This window comes from Sus scrofa, chromosome 2, assembly GCF_054392235.1.
Source record: "Sus scrofa isolate SSC_HxYL_T2T_F1_AM1 chromosome 2, Sscrofa_HxYL_maternal_Yorkshire_Landrace_v2.0, whole genome shotgun sequence".
In the NCBI taxonomy this organism is placed as follows: Eukaryota; Metazoa; Chordata; class Mammalia; order Artiodactyla; family Suidae; genus Sus; species Sus scrofa.
In genome coordinates, this window is record NC_139384.1 from 45,377,927 (window position 1) to 45,399,279 (window position 21,353).

A 21,353-nucleotide genomic window follows, 5' to 3' on the forward strand; every position below is an offset into this window, starting at 1 on the left:
CTAGCTTCTGCCCCATTTGAGGCATAGGCACACCTTTGATGCAATGTGGGGGGATGGAAAGTATGGGTGAATTGTTGTGCTTTGTAACCTGCCATCTCGGTTTATTCCCTGTTAGCGAATGGGCAGCCGGTGAATTAAATTGACTATATGAACATTTGTGGAGGCCCAGCACATAGAGTTAGAGGGTGTGCAAATGTCAGAAGGAAGTAAGGCTCAAAATATGGAGGAAAAGATAGCTACTTTTAAGATAAGATTAAGCTGTGACAGGTGCTTTGGAAGACATCCAAACTGCTTAGGCATTTCAGGGGAGCAAAAAGTTAATTCCATATTGGAGAATTTGAGGAGGCTCCTTAGAAGAGATAGGGTTTGAATTGGGCTTTGAGGGGTGGGTAGAGCTTTGCTCATGGGTTGGGGGAAGATGGGCATCCAAGCAGAAGCAACAACTTGATTAAAGTTCTAGAAGCAGAAGAAAGTGGAGTGACAGACCTGTTACGTCAGAGTGAGTCTTGCATGAAGGATGTGCTGGGTACAAGGCTCAGAAAGTGGTTAAGAGCCAAAATGCAAAAGGGCTGTGATACTAGGCTGAGGAAGTTGGGCTTCATTCTGTGTCCAGTGGAAAGTCAGCAAGTACCTCTAAGTAGGAGAGTAGTGGGACCAACTCTGTCGTTAGGAAGTTATCTCTGGTAACACAGATGGTCTGGGGTAGGAAGAGAATAGATGTAGAAGGTAGGTTATTTCACATCTGTTCTAACTTTGCCTCTGAGGTGTGCACTACCCAGAATGCCCTCACCCATCCTTTACAACACTTTACAATATCACCTTCTGAAGCCTTCTCAACTTTCCCTGGGCGGTGTGCCATTCCCACCTGTGTATTCTTGCGGCACTTGGTATGCTGCTGTGTTTTAGGAGTTAGCGGGTCAAGCCGAGTGTGTTTCCATGGCTGTCCCTGTCCTAAGGGAGAAGGCCCTGCCTGGTCCCCCTGTGTAGTTCTAGCACTAGCACAAAGGTCCCCAGAGCACCTGACTGCCCACCGTGATTGCAGTCTTCCTGGGAGAGCTAAGGAGCCCTCAACTAGGGCAGGGAGATGGACCAGCCCAAGGAAAGTGCTGCAGGAGGTTATTCTGATGTGTTTTTCCGTTCAAAGACAGCCGAGAAGAAGCGGTCCTTGGAAGCATCCCTCTGCCCAGCTACGTGATCTCGCCGGTGGCCCCTGAGGATCGCATAAGTCGCAAATATTCCTTTAAGGTACTGCTCCCTCCCCTCTAGTGCAGCAGTTCCATCCTAAGAAAAGTTGCATTCCCAAAGATGGTTTCACAAAAGCAGTTGCTTTTGTGGGGAAGGGGAAGAACTGAGGAAACAGAGCATTTCAGACTCATGCTCACAAAGTTATAAACTCATTAAATAAGAAGAATGTCACTCACAAGTTCTTTGATTTGAGCTTTTGAGTCCCTCAGCCTTGCTTAGGTATTTAGACCTCTCCTTTCCTATCACCACTCATCCTGTGATTGCGTATGGAAAGCGGCCCTTCTCATGCTTTTTTATCACTGTCACTGCCCCCAGTGACTCCAGAGTTGCTCTGGGTTGAAGATTCTGGGTCCTTCTTCACTTCATGTTGGATGATATGGTATTTCCTTATGTTTGTAAAGCCGTTTGGAATTAAGAACTGCTTTTATCCTTGTTGCCTCATTTGATGCTTGTGGGAAGCCTACGAGGTCAGTATTATTAGCTTCATTGTATAAACTGGGAGCACAAGGATCAGAAAGCTGAAGAAACTTGCCCATAGTCCCAAAGCTGGAAGATGAGGGCAGTAGAACTCCACCCCGAGCTCCATTCTCTTTCAGTTGCATTATAAGGAGAGAAGACAGTTTTTTCTCTTCCTCTCTGCTTATTCTGGTCACCTCCACACACATTACAGGAGGTGGGGACGTGGTTTCAGTTAATGTTTATTATTAACATTTTAGGAGTACTCTTCTATTTAACAGTTCAGGAGCCTCTTCTGCTTGTTGTTGGCTCTGAAAAGATTTTGTTCGATGGGTTTCAGACTGGTCTTTTGTAGCCTGAAAGCCCCCCTCAGAAAACCTTCCTTCCTAGGGTTGAGCGTTGCTACTGGGCAAACAATCCGGGTAATGCTGTCATATGTGATTTGGGGGGGACATCATTTGGAATGTTCTCAAAGTAATTGATTATGATAACTATATATATTTCATCTTAACACTTTTTTAGAAGGTGTGAAATAGGTTCTAGGAAAACATTTTTTATTTGTCTTAGATTCTTTTTTGTTTTTTGTTTTTGTTTTTGTTTTAGGCCAACACCTGTGGCATATGGAGGTTCCCAGGCTAGGGGTCTAATCGGAGCTGTAGCCACTGGCCTATGCCAGAGCCACAGCAACGCGGGATCTGAGCCGCGTCTGCAACCTACACCACAGCTCATGGCAACGATGGATCCTTAACCCACTGAGCAAGGGCAGGGACCGAACCCACAACCTCATGGTTCCTAGTCGGGTTCGTTAACCACTGCGCCACGACGGGAACTCCTCTTTTTTTTTTTTTTAAAAAAAAGAAATTAAAAAAAAATTTAAATTTAATTTAAATTTAAAATTAAAAAATACCAAACCTCATGGTTCCTAGTCGGGTTCGTTAACCACTGCGCCACGACGGGAACTCCTCTTTTTTTTTTTTTTAAAAAAAAGAAATTTAAAAAAATTTAAATTTAATTTAAATTTTAAATTAAAAAATACCAAGTATTCCCTAAATCTTTTGTCTAGGATACAGAAAACATGCACCTTTGGGGGGAATCATTGGGATCTTCAGGGTCTGAGAGGAGAGAAAACCTACTGCAGACGGGTCTGGTGATGTTCAGCTGGTTCTCCAGAAAGGGCTGTGGTTTCCTGAGGGTGAAAGAGTTCCCTTTCCCTTTGGGTTTCGGTGTCATTCTTTTAGGGACCTGAGGATGAGCCTCGGGGTGGTTGAGGATCCATGTCTTGGGCACACCCAGGAGTGTGCAGTGTTTTGTGGCCTGGGCCATGTGCTTGTCTTTGAAGTCAGTTCTTCTCAGTTTTCAGAGCTGAAATTCCCTGTTGCTCGGGCACCTTGCCTGAGATTGTTCCACGTGTTGCGGTAGATACACTGCCTCAAGGGTTATATGGTCCTCTCTCATCTTTCTTCTCTAGCTGTGCTCACAGCCTGGTAGTCACTAGGCATTGCCTGGGTCCCAAGGCTCTGCTAGGTGTGCAGGATGAACCAGGCCGTGCTCTCAGTGGTCTTTAGGGGCACCCCCTTGGCCATCGAGCCTTTTGTGCTCTCACCTGGGGCACCTCCCCACAGAGCTCCTCCTGGATGCCCAGCCTCCCTTGGCCTGTTGGTCACCTCTCGGCAAGCATGGCCCCTCTGATCTGAATCTAGGGCAGAAAACATCCCCTGTAGCCAAGGGGAGAAAAAGTTTTTACTGCCTCCCTATGAGCTGTTCTACCTCCATTGAAGTCTAAGACTAAAGGTTCTCGACCTGAGGTCTACAGACCCTCAAGTGTCAGCAGATGAATCACATCTTCCTTTTTTTGACCTCTAAGTGTCAGTGGATAAACTATATATTTCTTTTTTTGGGGGGGCTCTAACATTTCCTTTAAGAAAGCAGGCCCACCCTAGGTATTAGCAACACCTGTTCCTTGGTCACCAGTAGAAACCAGAGATATTTTTATATCATATTACAGTTGTAGCAAGTATCTTGAAATAATATTCTTCTCATCATCACTTTGGAATTACAATAATTATTATATCTGCCACTAGATTTGTTATACAGTGTGGTGATATAGGTGTTTCTTTAGTAATGTATCATAACATTTAAAAAACATTTTGATTACTGTATTTCAGTATGGTGTATTTCCTTTATCTTATTTGTACACTTAAAAACATTCTAAGAAGAGTTCATAGGATTTACCAAACTGTCAAAAAGATGCCGCACACACATACAAAAGTTTAAGACTCTGTAGTTTAGATTCTGGCTGAAGGCCAGCCAAAAGACATGGCTTTTTCTTATGTACATTCAGCAAACTTTTACTGTGCTTTCTTGTTTTACTTGGCAGAATATAGATGCTGGGGATACAACAGTGAAAAGGACAAAGTCCTTGCCTTCCTCTGCCTCAGCACGGGGGCTATTAGGGAATAAGAAGAGAGCAAGAAAGAGTTGTCTGTTCCTCTCCCATTTTGACTTTGTGCTTTGTGTATCTCTCAAATCCATCTATCCACAGCCACTTTCACCATTCTGCTATCCTCCTCCTCGCCCCTCCCCACCAGACAAGAACTTACTGCTGGAACGATGCCTAGCACATAGCACTCGTGAATGTTGGCCATCACTGCTTCAGCCTTTGAACTTCTCTGCAGCCTCCCTTCTACCCTCCACAGTGTTCCTAAATTGCATATCTGTTCAAGGGTACTCCCACCGTATATTCTTCATTGGCTCCCCATTGCCTTCAGGATAAAGCCCAGTCTTGATTCAGGCCCAGCTTTTCTCTCTGGGCACATTTCACCCACTTTCGTCTTATACCTTCCCTCTAGCTGTATACAGTTGCCTGAAGGTTCAGGACGTCTCTCGCCCATGGGCCTTTGCTTAAACTTTAGTCGCAGTTTGGAATGCTCTTTCCTCAACTCTTACTTGTCTTTTCGGTGTCTCCTCGGAGACATGTAGTAGGCATTCCTCCTCACTGCTTCCAGGAAGTCTTCCCTGAGTCCCCTGAACAGGTTAGGTACCTTTCTTCCAAACATCCATAGCTTTGGTATCACTGCACTATTGATTACCCATCCAGAGCTTTCTCCAGGAAAACTATCCATCAGCTAGTTCTGCCTGGGTAGGTGGGACTAGTCCCATTCTGCAAACAGATCACATGGAGCGGTCATTTGCAGTGGGAGTTGTAGTCGGTGACATCCCTTCTATGTCCCAAGTTAAGGTGGTAGGTTCAAGCTTACATTTCATGTTTAGTCCTTTGTAAGTTAGTGATCTTTCAGTGAATCACCTGAGGCTACTCAAGTAAATGCCTGTCCCACAACCCTCTGTGGCTAGGCAGAAAGTCTGGGAAGGCAGACTTCTGGCAGAAGTCAGAGATCTTATGGGGTCATTGTCCAAGGGAACTTTTCTAGGAATTTCTGCTGATTCACATAAGACATGCACAAGTTCCTTCTCATTCTCTTCTTAGTGCCACATCTCCACCTTGCTAAAATAGGGATTTCTTCCTGGGACAGTGGACAAGTCCTTATACACACAAAGAAAAAAGTCAGATTTGCTTTGGCCGCTGTACAAACCCTTATCTGAGACTAGGTTTGCCTGGACTCCCTTGGCACCAGGCCAGATGGATTCAGATTTGTGAATGTCAGTAGCAGGCCCATTTTTAATATCATTTTTTTGGACCTAGATTTTAGGAGTTTGAGAGAAGTAGATCTGAGAGATTTCATCCATGACCACTGGAGGTTTTAGAAACATGCCATTTTCCAGATAGTACCCATTTTGCTCTCTCTGACTGGTCCTTGCAAGGAGTCTGCCTTTCATTCTGGACCCTGGCTCCAGCTTTTCATTCATTTGGCGGATATTTATTAGGCACCTACTGTGTGCCAGGCACTGTTCCTGGGGGTACAACAGTGAAAAAAATATGTAAAAGCCCTGCTATCGTGGGGTTTATACTGTGAGGGAGGAGATAGATGATAAACAAGAGTGTAAAATAAACAATGCCAGGTAATGATAAGTCTGTGAAGAATCTGTAGCCAGGTGAGAAAATATAGGAAAGTTGCCTTTTTTGGGTCTTTTTAGGGCTGCACCCACGGCATATGGAGGTTCCCAGGCCTGGGGTCGAATCAAAGCTATAGCTGCTGGCCTACACAACAGCCACAGCAACGCAGGATCCAAGCCGCATCTGTGACCCTGCACCAAAGCTCACGGCAACGCCGGATCCTTAACCCACTGATCAAGGCCAGGAATCGAATCTGTATCCTCATGGATACTAGTTGGGTTTGTTACTGCTGAGCCACGACAGGAACTCCTAGGAATGCTAACTTCTCAGAGCTTCACTTGCACCATCTGTAAGAGATTTCATTCCTACCTCGAAGGGCTGTTGGAATTAAGATGAGATTAAAGTCATCCAAATACTGGGGAGACATGTAGTAGGCATTCCATAAATCTTCCTCTTTCCACATCATCTTCCTATGAGGATTTTGTGAACTGTTTCCTTGCAAATTTAAAAGACCCTGCTTATCAGAGCACAGGGGGGAAAACTTCATCTCTTATTCGAAGTGCATCCCCAGTTGCTTTTCAGGAGTTGTTTCTAGGACCTCTGGAACATGTGAACTCACCTTGAGGCTTCCTGGTGCATAGTAGGTGTGCTGGGGCTTCTGGGTTGGACTCTGTGGTGCCTCTTTGGAGAGACAGAAGAGCGGCTTCCTCGTTGGGCACACATTATATTTCATGCCCCTGCAGGGGAAGCACAGTGACATCTGCACCAAGCCACCTGCTGTTGCAGCTGATTTTTAAATCAATTCCAGTCATTTTGGTGCTTCAGAAGCACCAAAACAGCAATTCCTTAGAACTCCTTAGATGCTTCTTTGGAATAGGGTTTCTTTTTTTAAACAATTTCTTCCTCATTGAAGCCTTGAATCGACTGTGTGCCCCTCCCTAGGTGGGAGCGAGGTAAGTAGCAAACAGGTTCCCAGGCCTGGCTGCACTGAGAAAGGGGAATCCAGCCCATGACAGTTGGTTTCCAGGTGTGGAGACGAGCTGGGCAGTGCATGGGCTTTTCATCTAGAAGAGGGAGAACCTGGCTGGGCTGGTTTTTGCTCCTGGAAGTGAGACTTGAGCTAATCTCTCTGACCTGGGTCTCCTGCTTACAGGCCGTGCACACGGGGATGCGAGCGCTCATCTATAATAGCTCCGCCGGGGGCTCTCAGGCCGAGCAGTCGGGTATGAGGACCTACTACTTCAGTGCCGACACCCAGGAGGACATGAACGCTTGGGTCAGGGCCATGAACCAGGCTGCACAGGTGCTGTCTCGATCGTCACTGAAGAGGTCAGTCCCATGCATAGGAAGGGTCCCCAAATAAGAACTCTTGGGTGCTCAGACTTCCACCATTCACCCACTCACATTAAGCATTGCTCTTTCTTTGAAATCCTTTTCTTTTCTTTTTTTTTAAGGGCCACACCCACAGCATTTGGAGGTTCCCAGGCTAGGGGTTGAATCGGAGCTGCAGCCTCCAACCTACATCACAGCCACAGCACCGCCAGATTAGAGCTGCATCTGTGACCTACACCACAGCTCTCAGCAATGCCACATCCTTAACCCACTGAGCGGGACCAGGGATCGAACCACATCCTCACGGATACTAGTCAGGTTCATTATTGCTGAGCTACAACAGGAACTCTCGAAGTCCTTTTTAATGGTAAATTCTTCCCTGATGAGAATGCTTACACAGCCAACACATGCTTCAGGCAGAGCCAAGAGGAACAGGAAGGGCTGGGAGGGTGAAATGACTGCCTGGGGCACACAGCCTTGGAACCTGGTTGTATGTTTCTCAGTTTTTATCTCTTGTGTGTGGTAGAAGGGACAGCCTTGGGATGAAGGTTGGGGAGGAGGGGAGCAGACAGGCAAGAAAGATCTTGCAAACTGGAAACCTGCCACCAATGACCCACCTTGTTATTAGGAGCTAACCTGGGAGCTTCCTCCAGCTGCCCCCTCCCTCCAGCGGGCCAACCAAGGGTGCCACCAGGGATCTTGAAGTTCCGTTGAGTCTGCTCACTGTGGGTGATTCCTTGAGAGAAAGCAGAGGGAAAACATGAGTGGGATCAGGATCATAGAGAAGTTAGGGCAACCCTGGAAAAGTCAGGGTGCCTTTAGTCTAGTCCTCATCTGACATGAGCCCCGTTCTTCACTATCTGAACACCTCGCTCTGCTTAGAGGCCTCTTTGACACAAGGAGGCTCAAAACAAGAGAGTAGTATTCTCCAGCAACTAAAGGCAAGGTTTGTTAGTAACTGCAAATGGATTTTACGTGGTGTTTTAGCTTGCCTTGTCTACCTTTTCCAGCTCATGTGTGTGATGTTTGGTATTAGTGGTATTTGCCAGCTTCATTTTTCTTTCCTGAGGTAAGTAGACCTTAGATACAGATAGTGGCCTCCTTCAGGAGACCGGGTGGTGGTAAGGCTCTACCCTCGGAGCTTCCATAGCACCTCAGTGGAACATGTGTCATGCTGAGTTTTTCTCCCCCTTCTGTCTACTTTTCAGTATCCTAAATTTCAGGCAGGGATTGTGCCTATCTTCTGCATGCCTGACACATTGTAAGTGCTCAAGTGTCTGTTGCGTGAATAAGTGAGATGTTGAACGAATGAATGAGTATGTTGGACCGGTCGGGACAGGACCAAAGACTGTTCTAGAAGTTTCCACCTGGGCCCTGAACTCAGTCAGGTTTGCCTCAGCCTCCTAGCATTGTCATCCAGCCTGATCTTTCTGTTGTGTCCATAATGACGCTAAGAAAGGCCCTTAGTCTGCAGGTGCTCTGTCCAGAGTGACATTGACATTAACTTCTTCATCCCAGAAAGAGGAAATGGGGTGGTTTTGAGACATCTTACTCCCAGTGCACATGTTGGTCTCTGAAGTACACTGTTTTCCAGTCTTTGGTTTTCATTTCTGTATAAAAAGTGCAAAAAGTAAAACAGAGATATCCTTAATCACCTTATTAGGGTTACCTCTGTTACCAGATTAATAGGCATCCTTTTAAACTTTCTCATTTATGTGCATTTATGCATTTATAGAAATATGGAGGGGTTTTATGCTTTTTTAATAGCATAAATCATATTGATCTTGAAAATTGTTCTGTATCAGTATATAAGGATTGACTTTATTTTTGAATGTTGTATGGTGTTTCCTAGGGTAGATGTATCATAGTGTATTTAAGCATGAGCCACACCTCAAATAGTTTATTTTTTGTCCTCTTTTACTGTTACAGTCAGTCATATAATGAAAAATTTTCTACAAGCCTCTGTACAGGTGAGGCTTTCAGATTGCTGAGTCAATATATAATGCATTTTTAATTTTAATCATTACCACCAAACCTCCCCTTAAAGAAAACTGGAAGTTCCACAGTGAGAGTGCTCATTTCCCCACATCTTTGCCAACAGTTGATATTATCAGTCTTTTTCATTTTTGCTGAACTGCTGTGTGTAGGTGAATGGTATCTGGTTATTTTAATGTGTATTTTCCTGATGGTGAAGGTCCTTTATATTTGTCCACTTATATTTCCTCTGCAGTGAATTGCTGGTCCTACTCTCTGCCCCTTTTTCCACGGGTTGCTTGCTTTTCCTTGGTGCTTCCTTTACTACATGTGCTGAAACCTGCCCGGTTAGGAATGCAGCTTAGCCTGCATTGGTAGTAGGCTCTCTGGTCTTGTGATTTAATAGGATCTGTTTTTCCCCCTCTTGAAAATCAGAGTGCTGTGTGCCAGTCTGTAGTCTCCGGCATTTTCCCTGTTCTCTTGGATTCCTCAGAGATCACCTGAAAGCTTTCTTGAGGCCATCCCTGAGTTCCCTTAAGGCTCTGGGATGCTGACAGCTGGGCCTTTCCCATCGTGGACTTTCAGTCTCTCTTAACTGAGGTTGTTTTTTGTTGTTGTTGTCGTTTTTCGTCTTTTGTCTTTTTAGGGCTGCACCCATGGCACATGGATGTTCCCAGGCTAGGAATCGCATCAGAGCTACAGCTGCCGGCCACAGCCACAGCCACAGCAACACGGGATCCGAGCTGCATCTGCGACCTTTACCACAGCTCATGGCAATGCCAGATCCTTAACCCACTGAGCAAGGGCAGGGATCAGACCCCAGTCCTCATGGATACTAGTTGAGTTCATTAACCACTGAGCCACGATGGGAACTTTGTGAGGTTGTTCTCCTATTACATCTTGATGAAGATAAGGAGCTCAATCCAGAAGTTAAAGAATTCAACTTTGTGCTGTGTCATTTTCCCAAGCACAGATACCTATGATTTGTATTTTTTTAAAAAAATCTTCCCTTCTTTATTTTTATTTTTTCATTTTTTGGCCACCCCATGGCACATGGAGTTCCAGGGCCAGGGATCAGATCCAAGCCATAGCTGTAACCTACACTGTGACCTATACCACAGCTATGGCAACACCAGATCCTCCAACCCACTGCACCCGGCTGGGAATGGAACGGTGCCACAGACACACTGCTGAGCCTATTGGGCCACACCAGAAACTCCACCTCTCCTTTATTTTAATTCTTAGAAAATAGAAAATGATTGATGAGTGATATTTGCCTTGAACTTAGATAATAGAAAGTTTTGTTTTGCTTTAAATAAATAAACCTCAGTTCCTTTTAGAAGTCACCTTTTTTGTCATTGTTCCTGTGGGCCATTCCACTGCACTGATGCTTGATCTTGTGCTGCAGATGCATTTCTTGTGTCCTTTTATAGAGTGAGCTCTGAGAGCTCCCTCTGCTGTTCTACTGATTTCTTTTGACCAGCACTGGTGAAGAGTTCATTCTTGTGTCCCAGCTTTGCTCAGTTCATCATGCCTTACTAGGGCACTGGGTCAAAGAAAATGTGAGAATGAGATCAGGCCTAACAAGAAAAAGTGCTGTGATTGATAAGTGATGTCTGCCTTGAACTGTTCATTGTGAATTTGCCAGCTGAGGCTAGGAATTTTTTTTTTTTTTCCCCTTTTTCTTACCTGAAGATTTTGTAATCAACTCTTAGATTTTAGTTTTAGGGGGCTCCTCCCCTCCTCCACTGGGCTGTCTGTCGTCCCTTTTAAGATCTCAAGGACATTACATTGCCCCTAGCTTTTTTCCTGAACTTTTAAAATGTGTTCTGGGAGTTCCCATCGTGGTGCAGGGGAAATGAATCTGACTAATATCCATGAGGTTGTGGGTTCAATCCCTGGCCTTGCTCAACGGGTTGGGGATCTGGCATTGCTGTGAGCTGTGGTGTGGGTCACTGACAAGGCTTGACACTGACATTGCTGTGGCTGTGATGTAGGCTTGACCCCTAGCCTGGGTACTTTCATATGCAGCAGGTACCCCCCTAAAAAGCAAAAAAAAAAAAAAAAAAAAGTGTTCTTATGATGCTTTTAATAAACCCCTAAAATCCCATAATCATCTTTCCCCAAGATTTCTGCCTTTTTTTTTTTTAATTTTTCTATCTTCTGACTCAAACTAAAAGTAGAATAGCATTTCCTCTTAACTTTCTGAGAGATAAAATTGTCAGCCAAGAAAATCCAGACTTACTAAATGTTCCGTTTTTCCAGAATAAGATGTTCAGACATTTGGTTAGTTAAAAGTATTTATCCTGCAGGACTGTATCTTGCTTCTCCTCCACATTGGTGATCTGTGCTGGAAAACCTCCATCTCTGTTAGGTGGGCGGCCCCAACCCCAACCGTAGCTTTTCATTTTCTCCCTCCTTGATTCTCACCCAGCTGCTTCTATTCTTACTCATACCAATGCTTTCTTTATGAATGTAGGACATTAGGGCTTCTGATTGCAGGTAATAGAAGATGCAGACAAATTTACCTTAAAAGGGGAGGAATTTATTGGTTCATGTCACTGAAAAGTTCAAGATAGAAACAGCTAGGTTCAAGGCGCTGACAGTATCATCATAAGTCATTCGCTCAGCCTCTTTCCAGAGTCTGCATTCATTCTTGAACTCCATGTGGAGGTCCCTGGAAGATCTAGAATCTGTTGGCTAGATAATTGTCATAGCCCCAGACTTATGTCGTCCGAGTTAAGTCCAGCAGGAAAGAGTCAGTCTTGTCCAGAAGCTCTGAAATTTATTCTAAGTAAACAGGCTTAGGTCACCTTGATACCAAAATCACATTCTGTAGCCAGGGAATGGACAAGCTGACTGGCACAGGCCTGGAACACAAGCAGACCTTGGGGACCGAGAGTGAGGAAGGGGTGGATTCCCAAGTAGTGTTAGGGCTCTGGGCAGAGGAAAGCAAATGACTGCGTGGGCTGTGATGAAGGAGGTGCAAACAAGCAACACCCAGGCCGTTGCCTACTGTATCAACTTCTTTCTTCTTTCCTTTCCTGTCCTGTCCTGTCCTTTCTTCCTTTTTCTCCTTTCTTTCTCTCTCTCTCTCTCTTTCTTTCTTTGGCCACACCCACAGCATATGGAGATTCCCAGGCTGGAGTCGAATCAGAGCTGTAGCTGCCGACCTACACCACAGCTCACGGCAACGCTGGATCCCCAACCCACTGAGCAAGGCCAGGGATCCAACCCACATCCTCATGGATTCTAGTCAGATTCATTTCTGCTGCACCATGAAGGGAACTCCCTGTATCAATTTCTTTTGCCTTAATTATCTCCTCCTCCAGTTTAGTCTCTGAAGTCAGACAGACCAGGGTTCCAATCTCAGCTCTGCTACTTTCTAGCTGTGTCACTTGTGCAATTTAGGTATGATTTTTAAACGTTTCCTTAGTTCATAGGGTTGTTACAAAGATTAAACAAAGGTATAAAGTGTTTCCTTAGCGTGATGCCTAAGAAAGAGTAGATACTCCATATCAGACATTCTGCCTTCCAGAGGGTTTGGTTTTTGGTTTTAGTGTTGGCTTTTTTTTTCCTTCTTTTTGTTTTTTTGGCTATGCCTGTGGCATGTGGAAGTTCCCAGGCCAGGGATTGCTGCAGTGACAATGCCAGATCCTTAACCGCTGCACCACGAGAGAGCTCCCGTCTCTTTTTTCTTTACACCCTTGCAGTTTCATCGTTAATCCTCTGGAGTACATTAACAATGACTCTCCTGTGACAAATCATACTCTCTCCCTTGCCAGGATGTGCCTATCCCCTAACTGTGAGTTGCAGCTCAATGGGCCAGGCTCCCTGCAGCATCATCCCTCCACCTGCCCTGCCCTGCACCCCTTTCCTCTTCTAGCCTCTTCCTCCATCATGCGTCTAATCCCATAAGGAGCTGAGCGCTTTTGCTGCACCTCCTCCCTTTGTCCTCTTGTTTCCTACACAGACTCTTGATAGACAAGTATTCTTGAGACCCCCACCCCCAGGCTGTAAGGAGCTCCAAGCACTGCTGCCAGACACTGCTCTCTACCTCATTCTGTCCATAATTTCTCCTCCCCCATTTCCATATTCCTCCACTTGGCAGATTTTGGATTCTGGTTTTCAGTTCTCTTCACCTCCTTGAAATCTGTCTTCCAAGATCCTCCTGTTGGCAACTGCCTTTTCTCCCCCCTCTTGTCTACGAATATCTTGTTCTCGCCTGCAAGCTAGAGCACTACACAAGGAGGTCAGCTTGTCATGGAATGCACAAAACTGTCAAGCAGTTCAGATAGAAGGGCCTGTCAGAAGACAGCTTATCTCTTTTTTTTTAGTTTCCAAACTCTCTGGTCTCTGGTGTCACTGTAGTCCCACCATGGGCCTGAAGGAACTAAGAGTCTAATCGTCTTTGGAGTAAAAGCTAGTCTCCTTCATAGGGCTTTTGATCCCTGCCTGGGTCTGGTCCCTGCAGGTGCCTTTGGCTCACATCTTGTTGTTCCCCATCCTCTCTGCCCAAACCATCCTCAGATTATTGAATTGAGGGCATTTTTGCATGCATTCATCCACTTAGTCTTTTATTCTATAGGTATTTATTGAGGGCATGTTTCGTGTCAGACACTGTTAAAGATACTGAGGAATACAGCAGTTCTTCAAGAGAGAGGCAAAGAGAAATTGTAAACAGGCAAACAGAGATTGTAAACAAATCGACAAGATAATGTTGTATCATGATCTGTGCATGAAGGCAGTAAAATAGAGTGATGTTATAGGGAGAGGCTAGGAGGTAGGGAGTAGCCACTTTTATCTGGTTGGTCAGGGGAGGCCTCTGTGTGGGGAAGATGTGAAGGTGAAGCCTGATTGATAACAAGAAAGTCGCATATGTAAAACTTCAAAGAAGAGTGTTCTGAGCAGAAGGAAAGGCACTTACGAATGCTCAGAGGCAGGAATGGGCTTGGTTTGTTCAAGAAACAAGAAAGCTTAGGGAATTGTGGCAAGTCAAGATAAGCAAGGGAGGGAGAAACTGCGATGAGCTCTAGGAGGTAGATGGAGGTCCATCTCAGGAGGCCTAGGATCCCTCTGGGTCTTGCTTATCTGCTCCCTTGGCCGTCACCCTTATTAGGACAGTTTAACACATCCTCAAGGTCTTCACCTACATGTGTTTCTTCCTTCTTTGACCCTCAGTGTGTTAGATGCCCCTGCTTATAGCACTGTGTCATTCCTTGTGCATAGAACTTTGATGCTAAAGTTGTGTTGGTCTGCTTTCTCATTGTCACCCCTGCTATATTGTAGGCTCCTTGAAAATGAGAAGAGTGCCTGGCGCATAGTAAATATTTGCTTAATGGACAGGAGCATGGATGTTTAGCTCTCTGGGCTGGTGTGTGGTTGGACAGAGGAATAAAACTTTTGCCTGTAGGGAGTCTGTGGCTCAGTAGAAGCGAATCTAACAGCATCCATGAGGATGCAGATTCAATCCCTGGCCTCGCTCAGTGGATTAAGGATCTGGTGTTGCCGTGGGCTGTGGTATTGGTCGAAGACGAGGCTCAGATTTTGCGTTGGCTATGGTTGTGGTATAGGCTGGTGGCTACAGCTCCAATTCGACCCCTAGCCTGGGAACCTCCATATGCCACAGGTATGGCCCTAAAAGGACAGAAACAAAAACAAAAAACCACCAACCAAACAACAACAACAAAAAATTTCTGCCTGTAAAATGTTCAGATAAGGACTTGAGGTGTTTGAGAGCAGTCTTAGCACTGTTGTGGGATTGACATGGGGGAATCTGCCTGCTCAGAAGCGGCCTGAACGTTCCTGGCTATCTGCACTCTCTTCAGGGAACAGACTCTTTGACCTTTCCAACCCTGATCATTTGGGTAAAGCATGGCAGGACAACACCTGAGGTTGGACAGGCCCCTTGGACCTTTGATAGCAGTAATCTATAGATGTGTTTTCTGCCCAGGTGCAGGGTTTTGGATTTGGATGAGATGGAATTTGAGTCCTGTTTTATGTTGCTGGTTGCATGATCCTAGGCAAGTTGGTTAACCTCTCTGAACTTCACTTTCATTACCTATAATAAAAGAATAATATTTCTAGTTTTGTGGGATGGTAAGAGGAGGTAATCTATTTAAAGTGCTTAGTTTAGGGTTTTATAGCTAGTAAGTGCTCAGTGATGGCTGTTGCTGCCATAATCCCTATCCTTCAGTAAAGACAGATTATTGTAAGTAATCCAGTACTCATGTGAGTGCCCTCAGCCTCTCTGGTCTTGACAGTACTGACCTTGCCAGATTCCTGAAGGGAATAAAGATGGTCTGTGTCAAGTTCATGGCTCCCAGTAGGACCCAGCATTCAATAACCAAGCATTGGCTGCAGATGAATGACCCAGACTGTAGCTGCCATAGAGAGATGGAAGTGGTGAATTTGGTGTGTGCCAGGACTCCAGACTGGCTCAGGTTAGGCTGTGACAGTTGAGTGTGACTTACCCAGGTAGGAGGAAGATGGGTGGATTCTCCAGGCAGGCATGAACAAAGTGAGGAGACCTGGCAGCCATTGTACATCTTTTCTTTCTGCTTTGGCTGGTTTGTCAGGTTCTTAAAACTTCACAAGGGACTTTGCCAATAGTCAGTCTGCTGAGGCAAGAGACAGCCTCAGCTTGGCAGTCTGGTGTTTCATTTATCCTTTAGCTTCACTCTTCTCTGGGAGAGGACAGCCTGGAGAATTAGGGAGTGTGTTGTCAGAGCCCTCAGGCCCTCTATTGTTCATTTTGAACAGCCAGCGGAACAGCGCATGAAAGTTTCTTTCCCCATCCCAAGAGAGCTGTCCTATTTAACTGGGGAAAAGAAGAAACCAACTTCTGTCTCCATTTCTCTCCAGCCCGTTTCCTTCCTCAAACCTAGGAACTAATTCAAGTGAGCAAGCCTGCCTTCAGGCTCCCTAGAGACTTGGACCCATTCCCTTTTGCCTTTTGTGCAAGTCTGTGGACTCTGCTGGGTTGAGTTGGGGCTTCCTGAGCCTGGGAATCAGTGCTCAGGACTTGGATCTGTCAACACAGGCTGAGCTGGTTTTCTAGGACAGGAACTTCCACCACCTGACCTGGCTCAGACCAGACTCTCCAAGGATATCAGTGGCCTGACCTTTGTTCCTGGGCTATTAGTTTGGCCATCTAAGTATGGGGAGTAGAAAAGGATTATTCAGTGGGATTGTGAGGGCTATGTTGCCAGTAGAACCAAGGTCCAGCCAAGTCCCCACAAGCTGTCACTCCTTTTCTCACCCAAGCCTTTTTTTTTTTTGGTCTTTTGTCTTTTTAGGGACATACCTGTGGCATATGGAGGTTCCCACGATCGGGGTTGAATCGAAGCTGTAGCTGCTAGCCTATACCTCAGCCATAGCAATGCAGGATCCGAGCCATGTCTGCAACCTACACCACAACTCATGGCAATGCCAGATCCTTAACCCACTGAGCAAGGCCAGAGATAGAACCTCTGTCCTCATGGATGCTAGTCAGATTTGTTTCCACTGAGCCATAATGGGAACTCCTCACCCAAGCCTTTGAATGAGGTTTTAGATATGTGTTTGGGGTGGGTGGGGTTTTTTGGGTTTTTTGTTTGTTTGTTTTTGTATGTATGTTTGTTTGCTTTCTAGGGCTGTATCCACTGCCTATGGAAGTTCCCAGCCTAGGGGTCAAATCAGAGCTATAGCCACTGGCCACAGCCACAGCCACAGCAATGCAGGATCCGAGCTGCATCTTCGACCTACACCACAGCTCATGTCAACACCAGATCCTTAACCTGCTGAATGAGACTAGGGATCGAACCACATCCTCATGGATCCTAGTCGGTTTCGTTAATGGCTGAGCCACGAAGGGAACTCCTGTGTGTGTTTTTAACATCAAGATGGAAGTAAATGTTATTTGTTATTTCCTGGTGAGATAAAGGGTTTGGAGGCAGAATAAAATCATTATCTGTGTACAGTTGCTTGGTATGATCTGTTAACTTCCAAGTTCTTGTGAAGAACAGGAATAAAACAGAAATATCCTCAATCTGAGGTATGTGCTCTTCCCACTTGCAAGTGAAAACAAGGATTTGCTCTAAGCTGACATGACAGCATTGCTGTGATGTGCTAAAAATGGAGAGACCCAGTACCTGCTGATGATAAACTGAACCCCTTGTATCAAGGATTGTGTTTAGTTGTCAGTAATAGAACAACCCAACTTAGGATGGCATAATCAAATGAGGTTTTAGTTTTCTCACTAACAGAAATCCAGAGTGAGTGAGTGAGTTCAGGCTAGTATAGTAGCTCCATGATGTTATCAAGGACCCGGGCTCTTTCTCACTTTCTACCCAGGTTTTGGCAGGTAGCTTTCATCCCTATTGCTGTCATCTCGCAGCCCAGCATAGAGTCTAGATTCCAAGCAGGAAGAAGAAAAGGGTTACCTAAGCCAGCTAAGAGAGCCCCTTCTTACTTTGCTGGGAGACAAACTGCCATCCACCAATTTCTGCGTACATCTTCCTGGGCAGATTTGTTATGTGATCACTCTCAGCTCCAAGGGAGGTTAGGAAATATAAGGTTTTTGTTGGATACATTGCCACTTTGAAAAAACTGGGGCAAGGAAGGAGGAGAGAATAGAGAATGGAAGCCAATACACTTGCATTTGAGGGCATGCTATGTTCCAGACATGGTGCTGTGCTCTTTCTGTGCATTGTCTCCTTTAATCCTCATAACAGCCCAAGCAGGTGGAGGTTGTTGTCTCCATTTTGCAGAGGAACCAGAGACCAGAGAGGTCAGGGACTTGCCCAAGGTTACTCAGCGTCTGTGCTCTGGAGCCAGCTCTTGAATCCAGGTCCTCTGATCCTGTGCCCTCTGGGTTTGTCATGCTTGAGAAGTGACAAATGTGGCCAAGCTGGTCACCAAATGTCAGGAATTCCTTGTGTTTTTTGAGCAGTCCCTGATGCCAGGTGCTCACAATGATAGTAATGACCTGCACAAGAAAGGGTTGTATTGTCTTAGCTGAACATCTGTGCCCTGCACGACCAACTTCTCTGAATGACACTGTCGTTGACAGCCAGGTGTAATTCCTTCTTTCCTACCATTGTGCTAAATCGAGCACTGTGAGTTTACTATGTGACAGGTCTCCTGATTTGAGAAGTCCTGGGTTACGTTGGTGGGAATGCAAGGAGACAGGGAGAAGATAAAAAACACTTTTGCCTTAAATCCTGTAACTTAGTACTAACTTACTATGTGGCAATGTATCCAACAAAAACAACTTATCTGTTTTAAGTCAGATAGGGTGGAGGAGTCGGAAATATTCCCTTCACCTTTCTTATCTCAGCCATAGTGTGAACATTTTGGGACATCTTACCTTATGTAAGGCACAGCAGCTGTGGAAGTAGAAGTTATTGATAACCCCAAGTCTCAGGGCCTGGAAAGCTGCCAGGTGGTGAGCAGACTACCATGCTTTTAGCCACTTTCTAAAGATTTGTTTTGCAGTAAATGCTGGTGTTAATCTGAGAAAAGAATTTCTCTTTCTCAGTCAACTTTATTTTTAGGACATATTGGCATATATAGGGTTTGTACACTCACGTACAACACCGAAAGGACTAAGATTTATAGTTGTAAGTTAGCTCCAAGGTTAGAAAAGATTGGCAAACTCCATGATTTGAGGTCAGCTTATGAGAAGAGTATTAAATGTGGTTAGCATGATTAAATCCAGCTTGAGGGTTGTCTTGCTTTGGCAGCAGAGACTGTTTTCTTCTTATACCTCCAGGTTCCCATCCCAGTGGGGATATATTGATTTTTCAGCAAACACATGGCGGCTGATTGGTAAAGAAAGAAAAATTCTCATTACATTTGATTGCGCTGAGACATTGTACCCATGACCCTTGGGTTCTGAAGTTGAAGAAACCCTCTTCTTTTATTTTTAATTTATTTTTTTGAAGTAGAATTGATTTACAGTGTTGTGTTAATGTCTCTGTATAGCAAAGTGATTCAGTTTTACATGTATAGTATATATATATGTGTGTGTGTGTGTGTGTATGCATACACATATATATTATTTTTAAGCATTCTTTTCTATTATGGTTTATCACAGGATATTGAATATAGTTCCCTGTGCTATACAGTAGGACTTTGTTGTTTATGCATTCAGTATATAATAGTTTGCTCTGCTAGTTCCAAACACCTAATCCATCCCTCTCCTGTCCGCCTCCACCCCCACCCCTCGCCCCGGCCTGGCAACCACCAGTCTGTTCTCTGTGTCTATAAGTCCTTCTATGTTTCATAGACAAGTTCATTTGCACCATATTTTATTTTTAAAATGTTTTTTTATTTTTTAGCTGCTCCCTTGGCATGTGGAAGTTCCGGGGCCAGGGATCAAACCTGTACCACAGCAGTGACAATGCTAGATCCTTAACCCAGTGAGCCACCAGGGAACTCTCATTTGTGTCGTATTTTAGGTTCCACATATAAGTGATATCATATAGTATTTGTCTTCTCTTTCTGACTTACTTCCCTTAGTATGATAAATCTCTCGGTCCATCCATGTTGCTGCAAATGGCATTCTTCCATTCTTTTTTTTTATTGTTGAGTAGTATTCCATTGTGTATATGTACCACATCTTCTTTATCCCTTTATCTGTCAATTGAAGAAACCCTCTTTTCTCTTCAGTTCTAATGTGGTCCATTTAGGTACATATTTGTTTGGCTTTTATGATAAGGTGCTATTTATCTTTGGGGTGAGAATGATGAGATATGATTACTTCTGTCTCACAATTAGAGTAACCAGCTTCTACAACTACAGTGATTTGACCTGAGCGTGACCTAGGGTGTAGCCAGAGCTTCAGTCTTTCAGACAGCAGCCTTAGCACCCATCCCCTACGCCCCTGCCCTGCCCTGCCCTAATTTGAGAAACAGTAGAGAAGATAAAGGCCAATTTAGGCAATTTGAAGGCTACCAGTGAGGTTACACTGATGTGATAATGGAAGGATTAAAGGAAGAAAGGAAAGCCCAAACTAAAACCTATAATGTGTATGTTGTAGAACAGAGTTGTCCCTTTATAAACTTACCATAAGAATTGCCTTTTTGCCTTCCTTTTCTTCTTTCTTTTTTTCTTTTTTTTTTTTTTTCTTTTTAGGGCTGTACCCACAGCATATGGAAGTTCCCAGGCTAGGGGTCAAATCAGAGCTGCAGCTGCTGGCCTGTGTCACAGCCACAGTGACGTGGGATCTGAACCAAGTCTATGACTTACGCCACAGCTCACAACAACCCTGGATCCTTAATTCACTGAGCAAGGCCAGGGATCAAACCTGCATCCTCATGGTTCCTAGTTGGGTTCCTTTCTGCTGAGCCACAACGGAAAGTGCAAGAATTGCTTTTTCTTAAAGTGTAGACCTCTGAATATTTCCCAAATGTTTTTACTCCTTGAGCTTATGGACCCAGTGGACATTAGGAATGGAAGGGCCCTCAGAGATCATCTAAATATGTCATTATAAAAAGATGTAATAGGACTCCTTCCACTGTAAGTGACAGAGACCAAACTCAGGCTGTCTTAAGTGAGAAAAAGAATTTTTTTTTTTTTCCACTTCTGTGGCATGCAAAAGTTCCCAGGCCAAGAATCAAACCCACGCCACAGCAGCACCCTGAATCACAGCAGTTACAACACCAGATTTTTAACCTGCTGAGCCACACAGGAACTCCTGAGAACAAGAATTTACTGATGCAGATCTAAAAAGTCTAAGGATATATCTGGCTTAGATATGGCTAAACCTTAGAGTTCAAACCAAGTCTATAGAATTGTTTTTTCCATCTGCTTTCCTTGGCATTGGTTTTATTCTCAAATAGCTACTCCTCATGTAGTTGTAGTAGCTCAAGACCAGCTTCAACCAAAGTCCCAGAGCTAACTCTGATGGGCCTCTATTAGGTGATGGGTCAGCCTCTGAGCCAATCACTGAGACTCTGGAGCCTCAGCTAGATAGGGATTTGTAGTCAGCAGCACTTAAACCACATGAACTGGGAGTGGGGGAGGGTGACCCCCAAAGGAAAATTGAAACACTGTTAGCAAAAGAAGGGGGGTGGGAGAGGAGGGGAAGGAGATCCAAAGACCATTCCACCCCACCCCACCCCATTTGGGTTTTCATAGAAGAGCATAGACAGTGAAATGTGCGATGGCATTTCTCAGTTCTCTAGCCTAAGTTAAGACTGACAGACCTGCACACACTAAGAAGCTGACCTATGTTAGGGGTTTTGTTTTCACTTTATTGTTTATTATTATTATTACTGTCTTTTTAGGGCTGCACCTGCAGCATGTGGAGGTTCCCAGGCTAGGAGTCGAATCGGAGCTGTTGCTGCCA

The 21,353-nt window shown here is 44.8% G+C and overlaps 1 protein-coding gene across 50 annotated transcripts in view; it reads left to right on the forward strand.

Moving 5' to 3' along the window:
- PLEKHA7 (pleckstrin homology domain containing A7) overlaps positions 1-21,353 on the forward strand; it is a 229,986-nt gene that overhangs the window by 151,980 nt on the left and 56,653 nt on the right. For all 50 annotated transcript variants that reach the window (XM_085011837.1, XM_085011839.1, XM_085011844.1 and 47 more), the window contains 2 exons: positions 1,145-1,245; positions 6,867-7,042. In XM_085011837.1, coding sequence (XP_084867963.1) covers positions 1,145-1,245; positions 6,867-7,042 — 277 coding nt within the window. The remainder of the gene's footprint in view (positions 1-1,144; positions 1,246-6,866; positions 7,043-21,353) is intronic.